General features: G+C 30.6%; 1 protein-coding gene across 1 annotated transcript; it reads right to left on the bottom strand.

The window, feature by feature from the left end:
* Positions 1–3084: 3084 nt before the first annotated feature.
* On the bottom strand, positions 3085–22052 carry LOC148284967 (cytochrome P450 4c3-like). Its single transcript, XM_088231909.1, has 11 exons — positions 21830–22052; positions 17061–17279; positions 15016–15122; positions 13950–14040; positions 12757–12942; positions 10552–10621; positions 8219–8427; positions 7847–7995; positions 6204–6450; positions 4496–4675; positions 3085–3602 (listed from the first exon to the last, which is right to left on the bottom strand). Exons 2-11 carry the CDS (start codon positions 17266–17268, stop codon positions 3433–3435), a joined length of 1617 nt encoding a protein of 538 aa, XP_088088035.1. The 5' UTR covers positions 17269–17279; positions 21830–22052; the 3' UTR covers positions 3085–3432.
* Positions 22053–22696: the final 644 nt, after the last annotated feature.

The raw sequence follows: 22696 nt of genomic DNA, 5'->3' as shown, positions 1-22696 counted from the left end.
ACTTCTCAGCATTTGCTCACGTGGAGAGGAAACCACTTAAAAATCTTCAGGAGAAGCTGGTCAGTTGACTACTGTCAACAAGCCTTCCGTTCTACTAGAACAGTGTTCGGCATTTTGTTCCCTACTTTGGTTTATTTTACCAATTGCCTGCACTATTTTGACCATGTATTATACAACCTATCGTGTGAGTTCTTTGTTACCTATAACCGATGGGATGTTACGTAGATCTTCACCCAGGCTTCTGTATCGCGCCTCCAGTTGCTGTCTCTGAAAGCTAAAAAAGGGGCAATGCAACAACAGGTGAGGGACACTTGAGGAGTTTCATCGTCGCATGGGCAGCAGTCGATCTCGGAAACCTTGAAGCGATGCACTTAGCTCATGAACCCACCATGACCCGTAAGCATTTGGGTCAAGCGAGTCAAGTGAGTGTCCCATAATTGATTACGTATTTTTTTGTCTAATTTTTTTATCCTACTTCCGTCCCCGGGGGCGATATTGGGACTCAAATAAAAAAAAAAATTATCTCATTTTGTACTTTTTATTTATTTTATTCATACACATACATATATTACAAAAGAATAATAATGATCATCCCTAACTCAATGATGCCAAGAGTTGAGTTGGGATACATTATAATGGAAAGTGGAACCATGTACATTACTAAATAATAGCGAAAAAAAAAGAATTATTTTTTCCACATATATTTCAATAAACATGTGGACAACATGCTTAATATTATATAAAAATATGCAATATCTCGCAGCAGTCTCCTGCAATGGTATTTTCCTTTAGACAAAAACTTGTACACTCTTTCTGAAAATGGGTTTCGTTTTGGAGAATTTAATATGATCATCCAGGACGTGTTTTTGGTATTAAATATTTCAAATTACAGAACTTTCTGCTAGGATCTACTCTTGTAACCGCATGACAAGAAATGTGTTAATAACTCTTTTGAAAAATACATACTTGGAGTTTTTTGACAGTTTTGTATTGCCATATGGCAAATTTAATAATGTTTTTAATTAGGCCAATTATAAACTGATACTTTTGCATTATTTTGAATCAGAAATTTCAATTCGTCAGAAATAACAAAGTAGGGTGCGGTATAAGGTGACTGTTCCTTACATGCATATGTGCGTGCGCCCGGGGCGAATCGTTCAATATATATATATATTTGGATAATTTATATAGCGCCGTTTTTGTGAAAATCACCTCAAGGGCGCTGTACAATAAATAAATATCTCACCACGTCTTACAGCTACAGAGCGCATGAACGGTTGGGATTCTTGTTCCTCGTCTCCAATTATTATATACAGGAGCTAGATTACAGCACGTCTTTCAGCTACAGAGCGCATAGACAATAAAAAATCTAGCCCCTTTTTACATTTTTTATTTGACAATAAAGTTTAAAGATTTAGTGATATTTAAAAAATTAAATAAAAAACAAATTTACAAAAATAGAACTTAGATTACAACAAGTCTTGCAGCTACTGAGCGCATGGACTGTTGGAATTCTAGACCTCATTTACTAAATTTAGATATTTGATAGTTGATAACATTTACCTACTGAAGCTTGATTACTTATCGTCTTGCAGCTACAAAGTGCATGGACGAGTAAAATTCTGGCAACCTAAATTTATCAATAAATTTTCAAAAACAAACATTGAGCATATTAGTAAATTTGTTAAGTGTTCGTGCTTAAAAGTAAACAATAATAACCAAACAGATAAAGCACTTCAACACTATGGATAACATAACAGTATCCAAAAATTTCCGAAGGGTAGCTTTCGTAGATTTTGGGTAGTTACTAGTCACTGTCGCACATGTGCTAATTATGCACAGCTAACCATTATATTTGACTGATGATAATAACGTTTTATGGTAACTATGTTTATGGGAAAAGAAATCGATAAATTTGATTTATTATAAATCACCACCACCGTCCGACAAAAAAATAATTTATAAAGTGCGCCATCACGTTTTCAGTGAATGATGAAACTACAAACTAGTCGATAGCCTCAACTTATTTTTCCATACAAAAAAAGAACAATATATTTTATATATTTAACCTAGTCGCGGTGTTTTACTCGTAGTACTAAAACAAGCTTGCAGATTACAAATAGTATTTGAAGATTCTCTATTTGGAAACCAGTATATCGAACATTATTTTCGAATGACCAATTTTCTTTGATACGATATCGTTGACATATTACATTTTATATGACATAGGACATTCGGCGTTCGAAGTGGCCATTTTTGCCATTATTCATTTAAAAAGGAATCGGCCAGTGCTCAGTGTAGGCATTTTAATCATAATGGAAATATATGCCGAATATCATTATGGTACTTTTCAATAAACTTTTGTGCAATTGTTGTATTAAAATAGTGTAGAATAAAGCTACGTTTATCGCGAAGTTGATGAAAATTGTTATTTGAGTTGATTTTCACGGAACCATAGAAAAAATAGCCATTTATATATATTATGTACTTATACGTAGGTACAAATTAATGAACATTTAATTTAAAAAAATCACCACTCGTCACTGGTGTGCGCATTTGTGTATATCGATGGCGCAGTATGTGCATTGGATATTATTTGTTCAGTCTTGATAATTGCCTACGTGGAAAATGTTGAAGATTTTTTTATTTTGTCACTTTTAATATTTACTTTGTTTTTGAAAATTTTATTGGTCTTCTTCTTATTTAAATATCTATGTTTTGTTTTCATTAATAAAAGTATGTTTTCCTATTTTTGAATTTGTCTTGGCCATTTTTCAATCTTGAAACTTTATCAGACCGTTTTAATAGATGAAGATGGCTTTATAAATAATGCCACTTTTAAAAGGCGTAAAAAACTATATTAAAAAAAAACTGATTATAGTGCATAGGACGCTGCATTGGTACACTAATCACAGCAAATCTTGATCATTTTTATAACATGAAGGTAAGATGATCAGTCTTACGCTTTAGGTACCAGTCCAGGGACTACGAAATATTTTGGTGTGAAAAAACTTTTTAAAATAAATTCGATCCTTTGTGTAATAATGATTATGATAAAATTATAAATAAACTTATCGATGAAACTTTTTTGTTTAGTTTTACTTTTTAATATTTTGACTAACGAGCGGTTTCGCCTGAGTAGGCATCTTCAAGACTGGTCCAGTATTTTATCATAATCATTAACTATGAAATTTTATCAAGAAATATCAACAAAAAACATAAATATTATATGTGTAATAGTTAAAAATCAGATAAAAAATTTGAAAACATGTTACTTTTTTCACATAAAAATATATTGCTTCTGATTTCAAACTAATTCCTATGTTGAAACTACCAGGCCTTAGGCATATAGGTATATCGATACATTATTTATCAATGCTAACTGTATTGTTTATCCGATAATTAATACTTTTTTTCATCGAATTTTACAATTTAAGTTTGCGTATTCCGTCTGGTGACTTTGACCCTGCAGCCCACAGCACTTCGCAGGGAAATATCTGCATTCCTCGGAAGTTCATCCATCGTCAGGTCGGAGAAGAACTCAAACTTCCTCACCAGGTGGATCATAGCAGTCTTCACTGCATCAGCGCCGTATGTTTGACCTGAAAACGACGAAATTTGTGCATCAGTATCATCGCTATTCCCGCAATTTATGTTATTACATAAATAATACATTTCTAGAGGATATGCGGAAGTAGAGCGGTTTAATTAAAAGGTATTTAAAATCATTGGTAATATTATTTGATGTGATGTACCTAATTTTTTTAATTAAAAAAAAATTCAATCTGAATATTATCGTCATTTTATAAAGCAATTTATTTTATAACATTGAGTTCTTTGTGATAGTTATATTTTGATAGCCGAATGTTAATTTTTTTTATTAAATTGAAAAAATATTATACATAATTATATACAATATTCCCTAGGAGTTTTTTAAAAAAAAAACTCATTTAGGGACAAACAGATAACAAATTTATTTAAAGACGTTTTTACATTTTAAACTGTAATATTATTTACAAAAGCAGAAAAATTAAAATTATGATATACTACAAATTAAAAACTGTATGAAAAATACTTGAAAATAACAAAATAAACAGAATACTAGGCATGGAAATAAATTCAAAATAATGTTTACATTATGCAATCTGGGAAAGAAAATTGAAAAAGTTTAAAAATTACATGTATGTATGTACATACTGAACTAGTACAAAATAAAATCATTTTTTTTAATTAACAAAATAAATTTTATAAAGCAATTTATTTTATTACATTGAGTTCTTTGTGATAGTTATATTTTGATAGCCGAATGTTAGTTATCGATGAAACGCGAAGTGTTTATAAGATAAAGGATGATTAGAACTATTACGAATGATTGCATGTGTTGGCTAACGGAAAATATCAAATTGATAAACGTGATTTACGGAACCATTATTAATAATAGAATATATTTTACAGATGCGACGTATTTGAAAAAGTATAAATGTTTTAAAATTACCAATGCAGTTTCTCTGTCCAGCGCTGTACGGCAGGAATGAAAAAGCTGGTCTTTTGGCAACTTCTTCTGGGAAGAACCTCTCTGGCATGAAGACTTCTGGATCCTTCCAATATTTTGGGTTATTATGCAGAAGGTAATTACTCAGGAATAAACTAGTGCCAGCAGGCAACGTAATATTGCCTGAAAAAATAGATTATTTAGTGCGTAATGAGGTTTATTGGTGCGCAGTGAATTATAACTTAATTCCTCGATTAGGTTACTTCAGTATGCTGTGCATTGCAATTGCAAAATTATAAAGTCTATTTCCCAAATTTATTAATTTCAATCAACATGTACCACGCAATAAAATCAACTGCACTTTTTACTACTAAAAGGCTAAAGAATGTTCCTGATTTAATAAAATGCATAGGATAAAACCCGGAGAGACGCCATAGGAGGAGAGACGTTATATTTTTCAGATCTCGCGATGTGTGAGCGAGATGGCAAAACATTGAATGTAGAATAGTAGAAGCTCATGCGCGTTTGTAAACAAGTCAGTGCCCAGTAGCCCAATCACAAATAACTATCGACGTGATAATAATTTCTCCTCATGGTTGTTTATCGTATTCGCGATCACAATGCAACATCCATGAACACCTAATATTAAATGTCAAAATATTTACGTTTCGCGACATATAATCCTGCTGCGCAATCAAATATTTGAATTTTACCAGTGTAAATATGGAAAATATTCCAAAACTGCTATTTGCATTTATTTATTTATTTTATTAATGTTTCACGCTCATAAGGCTTTTACATACATGAAAGTCATATAAAACATGAGTATTCGGGGTGTTCTTTAAACCCTGTCACATCCGAAACCACAATGATCAGTGTGGGCAAGAAGACATATTGGCATATTTAAAAAAATATTTAGGATAAAGAAATCTTTTAAAAATGAAATATTTAAAAAAACAAATGGTTGCTTACTTCTGCAGGGGAGAAGTGAGGAGAGCGCGGCGCAAAATCAGACTCCCCTCTCCCCCTCTTCGTTTCTGCCCTGCAGAAGTAAGCAACCATTTGCTTTTTTAAATATTTCATTTTTAAAAGATTTCTTTGTCCTTAAAATTTTTAAAAAAATGCTAATATGTCTTCTTGCCCACACTGATCATTGTGGTTTCGGACGTGACAGGGTTTAATAAACATCCTGTATAAACAACAGAAAATTTTAAAAGTACAATATAAAGCAATAAAAGATAGAACAGTATTTAGAAGTAAAGTTGGTATAAAAAAAGAAGATGAGTTTATGAACAACATATATTTTTAAAAATACAACAAGATTTGGTCTATCTTAGTTCTTCCTTTTCTTTCAAGAACGTCACGATCTCGTCAAAACCCGGCTGGCGGTTAAAGAATGACTAATTCGTGTAGGGAGTTGAGTGTCATAATTTTAGAAAGCTCAGGGTAAAACGCGGTCTGACTATGCGTGTGAAATAATGTGTGTCCTTATTTAAAAAAAAACGTATGCTGAACCAGCTTATAACAAAGCTTCTTACCCAATCACAGGAGAAAATAAAACGAAAAAATAACCCTTATTACGAATATACAAATAGCTCAAAAAAGCCCAAAATAAATAACGCGTGTCCTTATTTACGAAAAATGATAAAAACGTCTGTCGGGTCCGCTAGTACAAAATAAAACAATGTTCATAAGTATGTAGTCAACTTACAACTCTTCAGGTATAAATCAGTCTTTAAATCTCTTATCTGGACCGAAGCAGTGGGGAATGTTCTCAAAACTTCCTTATAGCAACAATCCAGGTAAGGGTATCTGGTCAGGTGGTCCACTGTGACGTCACCATCTAGGTCTCCGCCTGACTTTGTTCTTATCTCCTCCCACAGAAGATCCTGGCATCTTTTATGCATTCCTAGTAACAAGACTAGAGTGCTGATCATGGTTGCAACAGCGTCTGCTCCCTGTGAAAAAAAGGATTGACAGTTTTAACCAATCATGTATGTTTGGATTACTCTACCTAGCCTAGTATTCTTCATTCTGAGTTTTAGATAAATAAACCAAAATAGGATAAAGGATATGAATAGATCAATAGAGTTAATTAATAGATTTGAGCTTTAGATAAATATGTTATATTGGCAGAATGTAGAAGATGAATAGATCAATAGATCCGAGTTTTTGAAAAGTAGAATACATTAGATGTATAGATTAATATAACTAATAAATAGATCTGAGAAATAAACTATATAAGCAGAATAAAGAGGATGAATAGATCAATAAATCCAAGCTTTAGAGAAGAAGGCCATGTAAACAGAATACAGTAGAAGAATAGATTAATTTAACTAATGAATAGATCTGAGAAATATACTATATAAGCAGAATATAGAAAATGAACAGATCAAGAGATCCGAGTTTTAGAGAAGTTGACTATGTAAACAGAATATAGTAGATTAATAGATTAATAGATTTAATGAATAGATCTGAGAAATAGACTACATAAGCAGAATATAGTAGATAAATAGATTAGTAGATCTGAGTTTTAGAGAAATAGACTATATAAGCAGAATATAGATGAAGGTTTGATCTTTAAAGATATATAAGCAGAATGTAGTAGATTAATAGATCTGATGAATAGATAATTTATTATTATTTATTTGAAAATTGTTATCAGCATTACTTAACGTGCTGTTTAATCCACCACGTAATGCAGACTGTATATATAAGTTAGAAATTAATGAATAAAAAGTAGATAGCTGCTAAACTGCCGATATGTACTGAAAAATAGATCTATTTTATCAAAAGAAGCCGTATTTAGCAATGGGTGAATTCTGACTTGCATTTGTATGGCTTCTGGGTGTGTAAAACAGTGCATGAGATCTCGCTCTGATATAATTATTGGGATCATACAAATCTGGTGAATAGATCTGATGAATAGATCTGACTTTTGATTTACTTCTTCAATTATGCGAAATCTGCAACCGAGGCACATCGATTGGTTGTAGAAGCATGTGGTGAAACTGTTTTAAGTGAGAGAAATTGTCGTAAGTAGTTTCAAAAAATTGAAAACTGTGAATTTGACATGGAAGACAAAAAACGTAGTGGGAGGTTGAAAGCATGCCCAAACGCGGAATTGGAAATCTGATGCATAGATCTAATGAATAGATCTCATGAATCAATCGGAGCTTTAGAGAAATAAACTATATGAGCAGAATGGTTTTTAAATTAATGCGTCCTACCTTATTTACTATGGTCTATGTTTGAACCAGAAATTAACGCTTCAATGTTATTTTAAAAATTTAATTAAATAAGTTTGGTTCACTACTTCCGTAATTTATTTATTATAATAACTGTTATACTCACAGGAACGTAGATATTATTAAATTCGTCGCTGATTTCATGAACATTACAATATCCCGAAGAACAAGCTTTGACTAAGGCCATAAGCACAGATTTATTTCCATCTTTTAGTTTTTCTACGTCAGAAAATTCTTCCGATGGTTCCTCAAAAACTACAAAAGACATTTCTTTATTACAATACAAAATTTACAATCATAATACAATTACAAAAAAGCAATGTCGGGAATGAAAACCAAAACCTCTCAGACTATAAGGCGGACGAATAAATGATGGCATAAAATAACCTTTGAGAAATTACCACATGAATGTTTTTGTTGTCTTAATTTTATTATTAATTTCCATCACTGACATTTATCTTATGAACATTTGACTTACCGTCATTTTGAATCGTGCTTGTGTTGACGTTGTTAATATTCGTATTTGAGTCGAGAGCGCTTCGTGCCTTTGCTCTGATTATTTCGTCAAAGAATGAGTGATATACCATTGAGTCTTTTTTGTAGAATTGACCACTTTTTGTTAAGTAGTAAGTTAAATCAAACATTAACCACAATTTGCACATTCTTTCATGCGCCAATTTTGCAGACCTAAAATATAAATTATTTCTGATCTGGATATGAAATATACGAGTACATATCGTCGTTGTGCCTTGGAAATCGGCTATCCATTTTTCTTAAAATGCTCTGGAGAAACAAATAACATCGCAGATTTGAATAAAAATGCATGGGAACATTTTTTTATGCAATATTTTATTTGGTACTTTAATTAGTTTAGTGCGTTGATGAAAATGGACACTTTATTATTTTAATCACGGTTAAAAAAAAAATTGACGTTTTTTGGCGTAAAAAACTAATCGAGTAAAATTAATTCACACAGCCAGTTTCCAAGACGCAAAGACGATATCTTATTGGTAAACAATTTAACTCGTATTTCGTATTGAAAAAATAAAAACGTATCGAATTTTGAGATGACAATAATTAAATGTGGAAATTTTCGAAAACCTTTAAGTTGATTGAAAAAATAATCTTTACAGATCAAACTCTGGAATGTTAAAAAAAAAAACTTTTAACTGTACAAAATAAGTTTCCGTTTGACAAAAGTTGGCGCCACCAGAAAGTTATGGTTAAAGTTGTCAGATGTAAAACACCATCATAAGATGGGCATCTGTTAACAACCTTGAAATATTAGTTTTACAGTTTTATCAGTACAATATTATTTTGTGTGCGTTAATTTCGAGTTTTGAGCTGAATGAGAGTCATTTGCGGGAACTTATGATTTATTTCTTCAATTTAACGAAATCTGCAACCGAAGCGCATCGATTGGTTGTAGAAGCATACAGTGAAACTGTTTGAAGTGAGAGAAGTTGTCGTAAGTGGTTTTGAAAGTTTGAAAACGGTGAATTTGACATCGAAGACAAAAAACGTATCGGGAGGCCAAAAGTATGCGAAAACGCGGAATTGGAAGCATTATTGGATCAAGATTTGTGCCAAACGTAAAAAAAACTTTCGTTTATATAAGACGTGACTCAACGCGCAATTTTCATTGGTTGAAATTATTAGAAATAATTCAAAACAAGGAAATTGGGTTCCTGACGCCGAGAAACGTTAAACGTCAATGCTGCTTGCCAGACATAAACGAAAGTCTTTTCTCTACCGTATAGTCACTGCTAGTAAAAAACAGATCCACCATGAGAATCCAAAAATAAAGAAATTACGGGTACCTACCACCTAGCCATGCTTTAACATCTACAGCTAAGCCAAACATTCGTGGAAAAAAACTCTTGTTGTGTATTTGGTGGGATCAGCTTGGTGTCGTATATTCTGAGTTGCTCAAACCGAACGAAACCATTTTTGGAGCTATCTACCGAACACAATTAATGAGGTTGACTCAAGGAAAAGCGCGCCCGCTACTACTCCAGACACGACAAAGTTGTTTTCCTGCATGACAACGCTCGTCCACATGCTACGGCGCCGGTCAAAACCTATTTGGAAACACCCAATTGCGAAGTTTTACCACAACCGCCGTATTCACCAGACATTTCCCCTTCGGATAACTACTTGTTCCGATCAATGGCATATGGCCAGACTGAGCAGCACTTCACATATTTGAAGATACTAAATATTGAATAAAAAATGAAGCATTCTTCCGATGCGGTATCTGTACGTTACCAGAAAGAAAAGAAAAAGTAATGGCAAGCGATGGATAATAATTTTAATAAAATGTAAGGTTCTGCTTTTTCACAATGAATGCCCAAATCTTTGATAAAAAAAGGCGGAAACTTGTTTGAACACGAATTTTTTTTAAGCTTACAAAAATTCCAATACGATACACATTTTTCTTATAAAATCAAATAAAATTATCTATTTTGATAAAAATATCAACAAAATTCCTCAATTAAGTTAAATTATTTCATTAAACCTTTGTCTAAATTGTTTTTTAAAAAAAACTGTCTCTAAAACAAAAATACTAAACTGTGGTTTTTATCTTCAAAAACCTTATAAAAAATGTACACAAGTTAAAAATATTGTTAACGATTTACCAGTCCTGAAAATGTCTACTAAGGCAAAAGCACTCGTTACTCAAATAAACTAATCAAACTTAACCAAGGAATCTTTGTCAATTTTTATCAATAAATCTACAAAAAACACGAACATCATTTCCAATCCAAATTATTTAAGTTTAATTCATTATTTACTAATGGTTATAATTACCAAGGATTTAAATAGAGATAATGATCTTTATCGCCTTCATAAAATCTTGGCTCCCAATCAAATAAGTTTTCTGAAAAAATAAAAAAGTACAAATAGTGTATTTTACTGGATTTTTTAAATGCATTTTTAGAAAAAATAGTAACATAAATATAATAACTCACTAGCCCTGTTAATGCTCAGATTGATATTATGCAAAAATGTGTCGAGCCGTTTGTAAGTAATATTTTGTTAACATATTACAACAGAGATGAAGAACATTTAAGAGAAGGTAATATAGAAGGGCTTATGACCTGTCAATGGCTGGTTCAAGTGGCCACTTTACACACTGTGTAACATTCACCATTCTGCCCATTTTTGAACATCTATATTACTTCCATTCTTTCATCTGTTGATGTTTGTGAACACAGTGTGTAAAGTGGCCACTCAAACCAGCCATTGACAGGTCATAAGCCCTGTAGATGCCTAGACTTCTATATTACCTTCTCTTAAATGTTCTTCATTTCTGTTGTAATATGTTGATATAAACAGCTCCCCAGGGAGTTGAATACAGTCCTTGTCTACAAAAATTGGACAAACTCAAAATATTGTTGAGTAATATTTTGATTTAAAAAATGAGTTAGTGTCATAATCAATAGTTTGAAGAGTTTAAACTTACAAATGTTATGTAATACCTCAATGTGTTAACCAAAAACCATGCTACCGGACTAAAAATAAGGTAACATTGCTTAAGAAACTTGACGTATTGTTGCGAATTAAGATCAATATGTGACTTACGTGATAACAATCCCATCCCATCGGTGATAGGTAATAAAGAACTCACACGAGAGATGGTATCATACATGGTCAATATAGTACAGGCAATTGGTAAAATAAACCAAAGTAGGGAAAAAAATGCCGAACACTCCTCTAGTGGAACGGAAGGCCTGTTGACTACTGCCAACAGGCCGGCTTCTCCTAAAGAGTTTTAAGTGGTTTCCTCTCCACACGAGTAAATGCTGAGAAGTTCCTAATTGTTCCAATATCCCTTCTGATCCCAACAGTTTAAATAAATTTAAAGAAATTTAATTGCAGAAAAATCCACTTTTGAAATATAAACTTTGTATATTATAAGCAATGTAAATAATAAAGCAACTACCATATAAAAATATATAAAAAGGGGTAAAAATATTGCAATAATGTGTTAACCCCACAAAAGACGCTTTGTTGACATAATTGCCGATAAGCTTTGATTATCTGAGTATATTTCAATTTCACAAAACTTGCGTTTAAACCTGACAGCAAGAAAAGAAATGAAAAACGATTAATTCAAGTATTAATTGATATGAAAACAATAAAGTAGAAAAAGATTTTATCTTTGCATTTCTGTGAACATCGTTTAGTTTAAATATTAAAATATTTTGGAAATTCTTTTCATTGCTTGCATATTAACCCTGGTAATTTCCACAAAGAAATTGTTTTGCAGTGGTGCTGATCGGATTCTAAGAAAACATTTACGTCAAATGAATATTTTCTGTCATAGAAATGAATTGCAGATAATTATAGTTACAATTAATCTTGATTGTATTAATGTATTTAATGGGCACAGTAGAGTTATAAAAAACACTAATAATTATAATTTTTTAATTACATTTACTACGACGCGGTACTAGAAAAAAACGCATTTCCACGAACTGTTAGTAATCACTGTAAATTTTATAATATTTTTTACATTTAATTTTTTAAAATTAAAAATGCAGTTTATTGTTCATTGGAATACACATATATTATTTCTGTATTAACACGAAACATCGCTGTGAAAAATCAATCTGAATAAATATTTTGCGATAACTTTATGCATAGCAACTAAACACGCTGACCAATATACCATAACTTAGTCATATAACACTTTTCTGAAAAAATTATTAGTACATGTTAATAATTGAATAAAATAAAATTCATGCAGAAATGTAACATACTGTATACAAGCTTTACATCTGTGTGAGTAGTGTGATGGCCTCAATTTAAGCTGGGGCGGTACCTATATACATACAATTGTTGATTAATATTTAAAAGGGGACAGCATTTTACTCAGCAAGCATTCCGTATTACGAATAAGATTTTGGAAAGAATTATGCTCGTTTAGCGAGCTTCCATTGTATTTATTTTGAGGGAGTTTATACTTTTTGTAAAAAAAATAGAAATTTAAGAAATAAATACGATTCTTACCGCACATGTCATCCGCCGCAAATCTCTGCGACAGTATTGTCATATTGATATACCCCACGTTACACTTCTCCGCTACATTCTTAACCAGAAGTCTAGCGTACTTATCGTGGATTGGTTGATAACCTCTGGTAGCCCTTAATGAGAATGAAGGGTTGATTATGTTTCTATGTTGCTTCCATTTGTCACCTAGGTTAATCAAATAAATCATTGATACACGGGTCGAAAGAGTAATGGACCAAGATTCGACCCCTACGGGACACCATATTTGATACCCAAGATACAACTCGAATGAGTCCAAATTTTTAGTATGAAATGAAAAATTATTTAAAAAATGGCGATTGGTTTGACTGTCCTGATATTTTAATTGGTTTATCGGCTTAGACTGTCTTGATATTTAATTTCAGCTAAGAAAATCTAATTTATTTTTAATATTCGTTTTTTATAATTATTTTTAACTTTATTGGTTCATATTTTTTAATTTTTGAGATGAGGTATGCCATTTAAATGTTTTAGGTACTGACAATGAGGAATTCCACTGTTTTCTATTTTTTTTTTCTATTAGCGTACTATTTAACTTAGCAAAAATATATGTATATCTATATTTTTTGTGAGTTATTTACAAAGATATGATTATTCAAAGTTACATTTATCAAATACCGCGCCAAATGACTGTAAGCAGTGTGTCACTTTTCAGTAGTGACGTCATGAAATGGTTGGCGTTCTTATTTTCACTGACCTGACAAGAATCTATGGAGTATTGCTTTGATTACTTCATTTAGTTGATCGTAATTTGCTCATTTCTATGTTATGGTTGTTTTTACGAACGTTTCGATTTAGAAAAACCTAGAAAGTTGACATAATCTCTGGTTGAAATTTCACATTATACCGATTATACTATTTTTTCTATGGTCAAAACGTTCCTTACAAGGTGCGGGGGCTTTAAAGCGGAAACTGGAAATACTACATGTAGATGTAAGGAGTGACGTCATTATTTACGATTTTAAAATGAATACTATTTTTAACATTTTTTATTTATTCTGAGAGCGCGTTTTTGACATATTTCATCCTACTCCAATTTTTTTAATATTCACGTGTACACGAAAAGATTTTCAAAATTTAATTCCGGGTTGGGCTGGAATTCCTCATTGTGAAAAAGAAAATGTAGATACTTATGGACATGGTGGAGAATTTACCAGATAGTGTAACTAATCCGTCCCCCATTCCTTTCTTGATAATTTTATATTTACTCCCTCTCCATGAAGTGGCCTTGTTCATCAAAACGCTCTGAAAAAAATAAATGTCCTGTAAGTCTCCACTGTCTAAACAAAAAGGTCAGTACATTAGCTAAATTTGTATCACACAGAGTTGGTAGACGACAAATAAGTCTGAAGACAATTTTTCGCAGACACAAAGTAGCGTTCCTTAATAAGCAAAATAACTGCACTATATGTGCTTGTATATGCTCGGGTATTTGTACAACTGATCTTATGTGGGATTAGTATTCTTCTTTGTATTTTTTTTAGTTGTGCCACTTTTTATTACTTTCGTTGCAAATTCTAGAATAAATTTCGGTTTAGATTTTTTAAATATTTATTTTATTTTATTTTATCTTATTAACATAAACGGCAAATCTGCCTTTTACAAAAATTTATAATACTAACATATTTGGCTTAATATTTAAAAAAAAAAACATAAATTTCTTTATACCCAAGATTTATGAAAAAAATAAACCTAAAAATCATACAAAATTTATATTTAAAAAAATTAAACTAAAAATTTATTTATTCATTTATTCATATATTTTGCTTACAAACAATAATTAATATTAAAAATAATGTGACCTCACTGGGATTTCACGTGCCGAGGACACTTAACAATATATTTTTTTTAAATTACATTTGAGAACAAACAAAGAAGACTAACTTAAAAAAAACGAAGATAATTAACAAATATTTAGACAGTTTAAAAAACAAGGTATTTATGTACATCTATATTATACAGCATATTCAGTAGAAAGTTAAAATAATAAAACATTCTACAGTAATACAACAAGAAAATCATAAGTACTGTTTTGTACAGCTGGGCAAAGTGAACAAAAAACTGTATATATTATGAAATGCATGATGAAAATGTTTGTTCTATAGGAACAATACCCTACACTCAATATATCAGATACGTGGGAATAACTATTCCCGAGTTCATGAAGTCATGAAGTTTAATACGGCATTAAATGTTCATTTAATTATTGATTTCGCAAACCTGAAAATCCTCCGGTTCTGAAATGACCACAGCGAACTCATGTCCGAGCCAAATTCTAAATATATTTCCGTAAAGTTTTTTCATGTCCATTAGCAAAAAAAGCATTTCTGTAAAACGAAAAATTCCAAATAAAACAAAAAAACTTGGCGAAATTATTATTTGACAACATACATATGTTGATATTCGATTATGTAATGTCAGCATTCATTTGGTTTGCAAACAACGAAAAATAATACATAATATACAGAAATATTAAAATACTAAAAATACGCTATTTATTTTTCATCAACCATATGTCAACAATAATAAAATATATACTTAAACAAAAAATTAAAAATACGAATAATTGAAATTGAAATTAAATAATGGTAAAAATTTATACATAAAATACATCTAAGTGAACATTAATAAAATATGAATTTAAATAAAATGAACAATATAAATTATTAAAATAAAATTATTGTGAAAAATTCATTCGATAATATAAAAACAATAAATAAAATACGAATAAAATAAGCAACGAAATAAAATTAGCAATTTAAGTTATAAAGCTTAAATTATTGTAAAAATGAATACATTAATATAAAAACGCATCTTGTATATATTTCTTAAACCTAAACAATCCAGTGTCAAAAATGACAATCTCTACGTTTTCAATGCTATTGTATAATCTGCACATTCTTGATATTGGATTAAAGCAGGACACATTATTTCTCATATCTTGGTAGAATGTTTTAGAATTCCTAAAGGTATGACTATTGCGAACACTTGTATTTATAATTCAAATTGTATATTTGAAGCACTAACTTTGTGGTTATTCATTATAGTAAAATAAATAAAACAACTTTGTTTTTAACCACTAATTTTTTGTCAAAGCAAACAAGCTTCTTCGTCAAGGTTTACGTAACTAATAAATAATTTCTCATTTTATTCAATTCATATTTACTAAATACTACACGTGGAGCTAATAAATCAAGTTTTTGTTCCCCTAAAAGGGTGGTAATTTAAGATGAATACTTTCGAAACTAGACAGAAGTGGACTAAAAGGAATATGGATTATTTGGTTATTAATTATTTTTTTCTTATTATGAATCGCTTTTTTAATTCGTAAGATATTCAAGTTGTCTAATTTTAATATTTCGTTTTCATATTTATCCGTAACATATTAAAAGGAAAAGGGTTCTCGGTGTTTTTTAAAATATGCGCGCATGATTGAAAAAATGCTTGCATCTTAAAGGTAGGCATTCAGAAAATTTTGTATTAAAAAAAGAAAATTCAAATCAATGCAATAAAAATAAAATCGAAAAATATTAAAATAACTTGGCTATTTATTTTGCTACATTTAAAAAAAAATAAACCTGCCGCTGGACATTCTATATACACATATTTCTTGCTCTATTTATGTATCTATTTTATGTTATTTTTAGCGCATACGTTTTGAAAATACTTTTTATCAAAAACAGCTATTATTTTATTAGTTGGTTGGAAGTAAATACCGATCCGCAAAAAGCCCGGCAATAAAATAATAAAATCGTGAAAAAATTAAATTAAATATTGACAAAAGCAGATCGAATAACCTTGGAATGGTCATTGAAAATTAATGGTTAATCAAAATGTTGATTTGGCAGACCAGTTTAACAATATAACTAGATAACGCATTATTACTTTACGAAATAAAACTACTTGACTCTATGTTGTCATGCTAGGAAAAACATTGAAAATACTTAAAGATTTCCGGTCTGCTTGTCGCTTCTGGACCAATGGGAAGAACTGAATGAGAATAAGCGGAAATGAACCTCTGACGTTACACGCGGAGTTATTTCAGAAATACAAAACTTTGAAAAATCGTAGCGCTGATAATACGATATACAAAAATTAAAAAATCAATTTTTGACTTATTTAATAGTCTATAAACAATTTTTTTTTTAAACCACTGAACTTCCTCATTGCAAAATATACAAGTTCCTAAATGACATCGGCCCTCTACAAAATGGTGCTTAGAAATATATAAAATCTGACATTGGCCCTTCTGGATCCAGCCTTACGTTGCTGTGCACTGAAGCAGCCAAGTTGATACGAGTTTCCAAGAAGTGGTAAGGCAAATGGACCCGGAAGTCTGAAGCTCAAAGCGTAGAACTTCCTGCGGTTCCACAGAACTTGGGCGGTCCATATTACCAGGAGGACCACGGCGGCTTTCAGAAGAAGGAACGATAGCTGAGGAGCTGTTGGAAGGATCAATTTCAACCAATCCATGTTAAGGCAATCTATAACAGAAATAAATAAACAAAAAATATAACTTGATAGTTATTGGGTGATCCCAATAAATAACTATAATAGTGACAGATACAAATAATACATAAATTATATGATAGTCAATATAAAACATATTATTATCATCTTCATGGTAATCAAACTCTTATCTGCAACTGATAGCGCAAAGTACACTGCCCTTTTTTAGTGTTTTGTACTTAAGAGTAACTTGCGAGTTGAAGGCACTCGTCCAAGATTCTGGTTCTATTTCACACACAGAACTTTGTATTCTTTATCCGCATATCCGTACACACGCCAAAATATGTTTTATCGTATTATTATTTCATCGTGAAATTGAGAAAAAAATATTTTTCTTTATTATTTACATTATTGCGTAATACACACGAAATTGTTTTTCTGGGTTATCGTCTTATTGCATCAACCCAACCTTATTGCATCAACCCGATATAATGGACACTGCAATGCGATCCGAAACGACACGTCGGCGTCGGGAGAGTGGGAGTGGGAGTGACACACGATATAAAAATAAAAATAAATATTCATTACATTTATGAAGAAAAAAAAACAAAGTTCTCCTTAAAGATTAAGAAATATCAAGTGTTAAACAATTAATAAAATAAATATATTTACAATTTTATTAGTAGAGTACATAAAAACATTATAATTATGCGCCCTACTTAAAGATTAAAAAAAATATAATACGTAATAATAATTATAATTACGAAAATACGTGTATATTTATATTCCACTTTTATTTATCATTTTTACCAGTGACCAGGTTTCTTCGTGACCGACATCATCAGACTGGTGTGAGACTTGACAAATTTCTAAGTTACGTACAAAATTTTAATTTTATTCAAAATTTTATTTTATTTATTTAGTCTCCCACCAGTTTGACGATATCGGTCACGACAAAACCCGGTCACTGATGAAAATTATAATTAAATATGGAATTAAACTAAATACGTGCTTTTATAATTTTTATTAAGATTTTCAATTCAATTTCAATTTTAAATTTTATTTATTCACATTTATGTACAATGCAAAATGGAATATCTTAATACATACACCTATAAATAATGAAAATAAAAAGGTAAAATTAGGTGTATATATATATTTATATAAATAACACGTAGGCATAAATAATAACTAGAGAATAATATGTTAAAAAAGTAAGAGAATCTTGAAACGAAAACTCCCTCAGAGACGTGAAAAATGTCAATTTCTAAAGTAATATTGTTCAACATAGGGATAGCCTCTCCAACAGGTATAATTATTGGCAGGTTGGTCCTGTATATTGGAATGTGAAACAGTCTATGCTGACGCTGTCTAAGGTAATTATCCGGAACATAAAAGCTAATGCTCTGCATAATTTCAGGGTTGTCAATAATACCGCCCAACAATCAAAATGAATCAATGGCTGGAAAATGAAATGAAATTATTAACATATAAACAAAAATATTTTACAATACAACGATATTTGTTCATAAACTTATAAACTCTAATAAAAAAACAGAATTTTGGAAAAAAATTGATCGGAACCAGCATGAACACGATCACAATACTAGAGAAAATAACAAAATTAGACTTCCATTTAGGAAAAAGGCAAAGTCACAAAATTCTATTTTATTTAAAGCAATTAAAAAGTATTACGAAATGGAAAAAAATATTTATGAAGAAAAAAACACATCAAAATTTAAAATAATGGTCAAGACATATGTGATAAACAATTTATAAATTAAATATATTTGCAATGTTATTATTAGAACACACATAACAATATGTATGATATGTGTGCCCTACTTTAAGATTTAAATAAAATTTTAAAAAAGAAATGCGTAGTTAAATATGCATACCGTCTGGTCTTTAAACTGCTGTAACCGAGCATACCCTGGATAAACTCAGTGGGATAAAGCCATGGATAATATCCGCACTCCCTCATGTAGAGAAACCGAAGAAAATTTCTTCTGAACCCTCTCCACCATAAAAGAGTATTTCAACCCACACGGTTCCCAAATCATCGATCCACTCTCAAGTCTACTTCGCACCAACGAGTTATAAAGAATCTTCAGTACTCAAGTATTACTAAAAACCCTGGAAGTACGTAGGATGAATCCTAAGATGCAGTTCCTCCAAGAAATGTCAGCTTGCCCACCACATACTGAACACCGTACCCGAGGATATAAGTCTCCCTGGCGGGCCCACATACACTGAAGGATTGCTCGTTGCCGAATGAAAAAAGCTGCCCGAAGGAGCTTTCGTAATCTAGTATAGCCTAAGCATTTTTGTGCTGAAAGAAGGTAATCCAGACGTACATAATATGCATTTTATTGGACTGAGAAAAGAGGGAAGTGAGTTCTTTACTGACTGGGATTAAATTGATTGGACATTATATCACTTCGCCGAAATGATTACAAATTTTTTTAAAAGCCTCGAAATTCTTTTTGGTCGCCACCAGATCTATATATCTGATAGGACCTATAACAGGGCCACGGATAGTAGCGAGAAGCTCCATTCAATAATCATAGAGACGAGGAAAGGAACAAGACCACAGGATGTATAATAATAATATTATCTGTACCTTAAAGGAACACAGGAGTCCACTTTTCATACGTGAATAAATCGCCGAAGTCTACATTCATACAAAGTATTTTTAAAGTTGAAAGAAAAATCCTAAGTCCGCATTGTTTAAATGTTAAAAACACCAGTTGTCTCAGATACGACGTTAATATGTTCTAAATATGTATTATCATTATTTTATTTTATTTATTTCGAATACAAACAGATGCACAGGTTAAATTAATATTAAAAAAAACTATATAAAATGTTTACATGGTGGGTCTGCCATCCAATTATATGCATTCACTTAATAATACTGTTATTAAGCGACGACGGCTTAAAGTTTAAACTAAATAAATAATTAATATACTAAATATTAAAATAAGGTAAATATGAACAAAACAAGGAGATAGTGGAAAGGAAAAGAAGGAAGTTGATAAAGAGTGGTAAAGGATGGTTGAAGGAAAGTAAGAGTGGAAAATTGCATTTGATTTAATGATTAAATGAATTATGAATGAAGAGCATGAATCAAGCCTATTAATTCTCTTCTGCACATATTTTATGGAGTGTTAAATATATCAAGACCATACATTTTTTTGTTAAATGCTTCACATATACGATGGATCGTAAAATGTTTCCGATTATTATTAAGTTCTTCATATGTTAAAATCATCTCATTTGGTTCAAAAGTTATGGTGTTTTGGAAATTACACAATCATGAAATCTTGTTTCCTGGATATTTCGTTCAATGTGAGTTCCTTGGTTTATCCTTTAAGGTTCAGTTATAATCTTATTTTATTTTATTTTATTTGGGAAATCAACAGTTCTGCATACATATTTATAGTAAACAAACAGATATAGTATATAAACTCAGAACTAATAACAGATTTCCACAAAGTATACAAAGTTAGTAAAGAAAATACATTACATATAAAAAAATACATATAAGTTTGTACATTTCAAAATGTTATTTTCATGTACTCGTAAATACTTAAAGTAATAATTCGCTCCCGCTAAAAGAGAAGCCCTTTAGCTCGATTGCAGGTGAATTCCAAATTTTTATTTTTTTATTTTTATAGTAAATGTGTAACGGACGGCTTCGGTTTGCGCTTGCAATTCTCGACTCGAGCACGTACAGCCCGTTGTATTGCTGTAAACTGTAGCTCACTTCGTAGTTGATAACAATATACTGGTTTTGGTCCATATGGGCGACTCTATTAGCCGGTGGCTTCTAGGGTTATAGTATTTAGTTTTTTATTTTTTTTATTTTAAAATACAAAATTGTACGATAAAATAATTGTATTCCCATGAGTTAGCAAACTCATTTTGAGATAGATACAATTAATGATTATCAGATAAAAACAATTTAGTAAAACATAATTAAAACTAAAATGGACAAATCTCGTAAACCTTTTTAAAAACAAATTATAATATATTATTTAAGTCAAGGGTTATCGAGAAATAATTTAAGGAAATGATTTTTTAATGGAATTTGATTACTATTTGTAGACTGGAAAGAGAATGATTGAAGGTAAATAGGCAAAACGTTATATTGAGTAGAGGCAATGTAAAGGAGAGACTTCAATCCGAATTTAGAGGAGTATACAGGGGGTAAATGTATACAGTTATGAGATCGTGTGCGATGGTTATAAAAATCTCTGTTAAATTTAAGCATTAAATTTGAGATTGATTTATGCTATAATATTTGTAAATAAGTGTAAGTTTTTTCATATAAAGGTGAAATACTAAATGGAATTATTTTTGTATCAGAATATATGTCATTTAAATATTACGGACACGTTATAATTATCATAGTTTTTTTATGTGTCTGTGTTTGTGTTTTTCAGGATTTTTTTTCAGTTTGTTTAAAAACACATTTAAAACGACTCTTAAAGTTCGTCTTAGAATTTAAATCAATCGCAAATTATCATAAACAAAATATTAACATGCTATTATTGTAATAGTTGGAACATGCTAAACTTACCGATACGCAATATTTAAATAAAAACTTATCACACTTAATATGACACTTGGAAGAGATTTTGTTTATTAAAAGTTAATCACTGTATGTTTTAACTTCCATTTGTATAACAGCATACATTAAAAACTGTTGTTTGATTTGATTATTTGATGAAAAGAATTTTTATTTAAATATGGACACACTTGATAATAAAATGAACTTCGTTCCAAGGAGTCCTAAAAATTATGTTCTTGATGTCGAACTTGTGTTATACACTATGTATGTATATACAATATGAAGTCGTTCATGAAAGTCAGGTCCGACGCTAGTGGACTATTAAAAAATAAAAATTGCAATATTCATATAATTATTACAAGACATGCTGTTTCTATCCCAATTTGTTATTTATGTATAACTTTTGGTCAAAAAACTCAATTATTTTATCTTTGTTAATTACATTTTTTTTCTTTTTTTTTTCTTTCTTTTCTTTCTTTTTTTATTTATTAACAAATTTTAAATCTGTTTTTAATTTACATTTTTGTTTATATTTGGTTTGGGTCAATTTTTTATCGAGCTTTAATTGCATTTATGAGAACCAAATAATCCAAAATTATCTTTTTTATTATTAAACAGCGAATGCGCCAAAATTTATTTCTTATTTTTTTAATAGATCCAGTCAACGATTGAATAGTTGAATTCCTTATCGTAAATCTAGACTCGGACAAAGATACTCATTTTTCATAGCTTTAATATTGTTTAATGCAATGCATAAGGACAATATGATAGAGATTAATAATTATTTGAATTTGTTCGGAATTTTTTAAAAATAGGAGATTTAAATAGTCTATTTTTAAATGAATAGCGGGTACTTTTTTTACAGTTTTCTCATTT

The sequence above is a fragment of the Micrasema longulum genome, unplaced genomic scaffold (assembly GCF_059751315.1).
Source record: "Micrasema longulum isolate JH-2025_06_02 unplaced genomic scaffold, ASM5975131v1 h1tg000072l, whole genome shotgun sequence".
Classification (NCBI taxonomy): Eukaryota; Metazoa; Arthropoda; class Insecta; order Trichoptera; family Brachycentridae; genus Micrasema; species Micrasema longulum.
The sequence above is the reverse complement of the archived record's forward strand: the minus strand, read 5'-3'. Positions and strand labels throughout refer to the sequence as shown.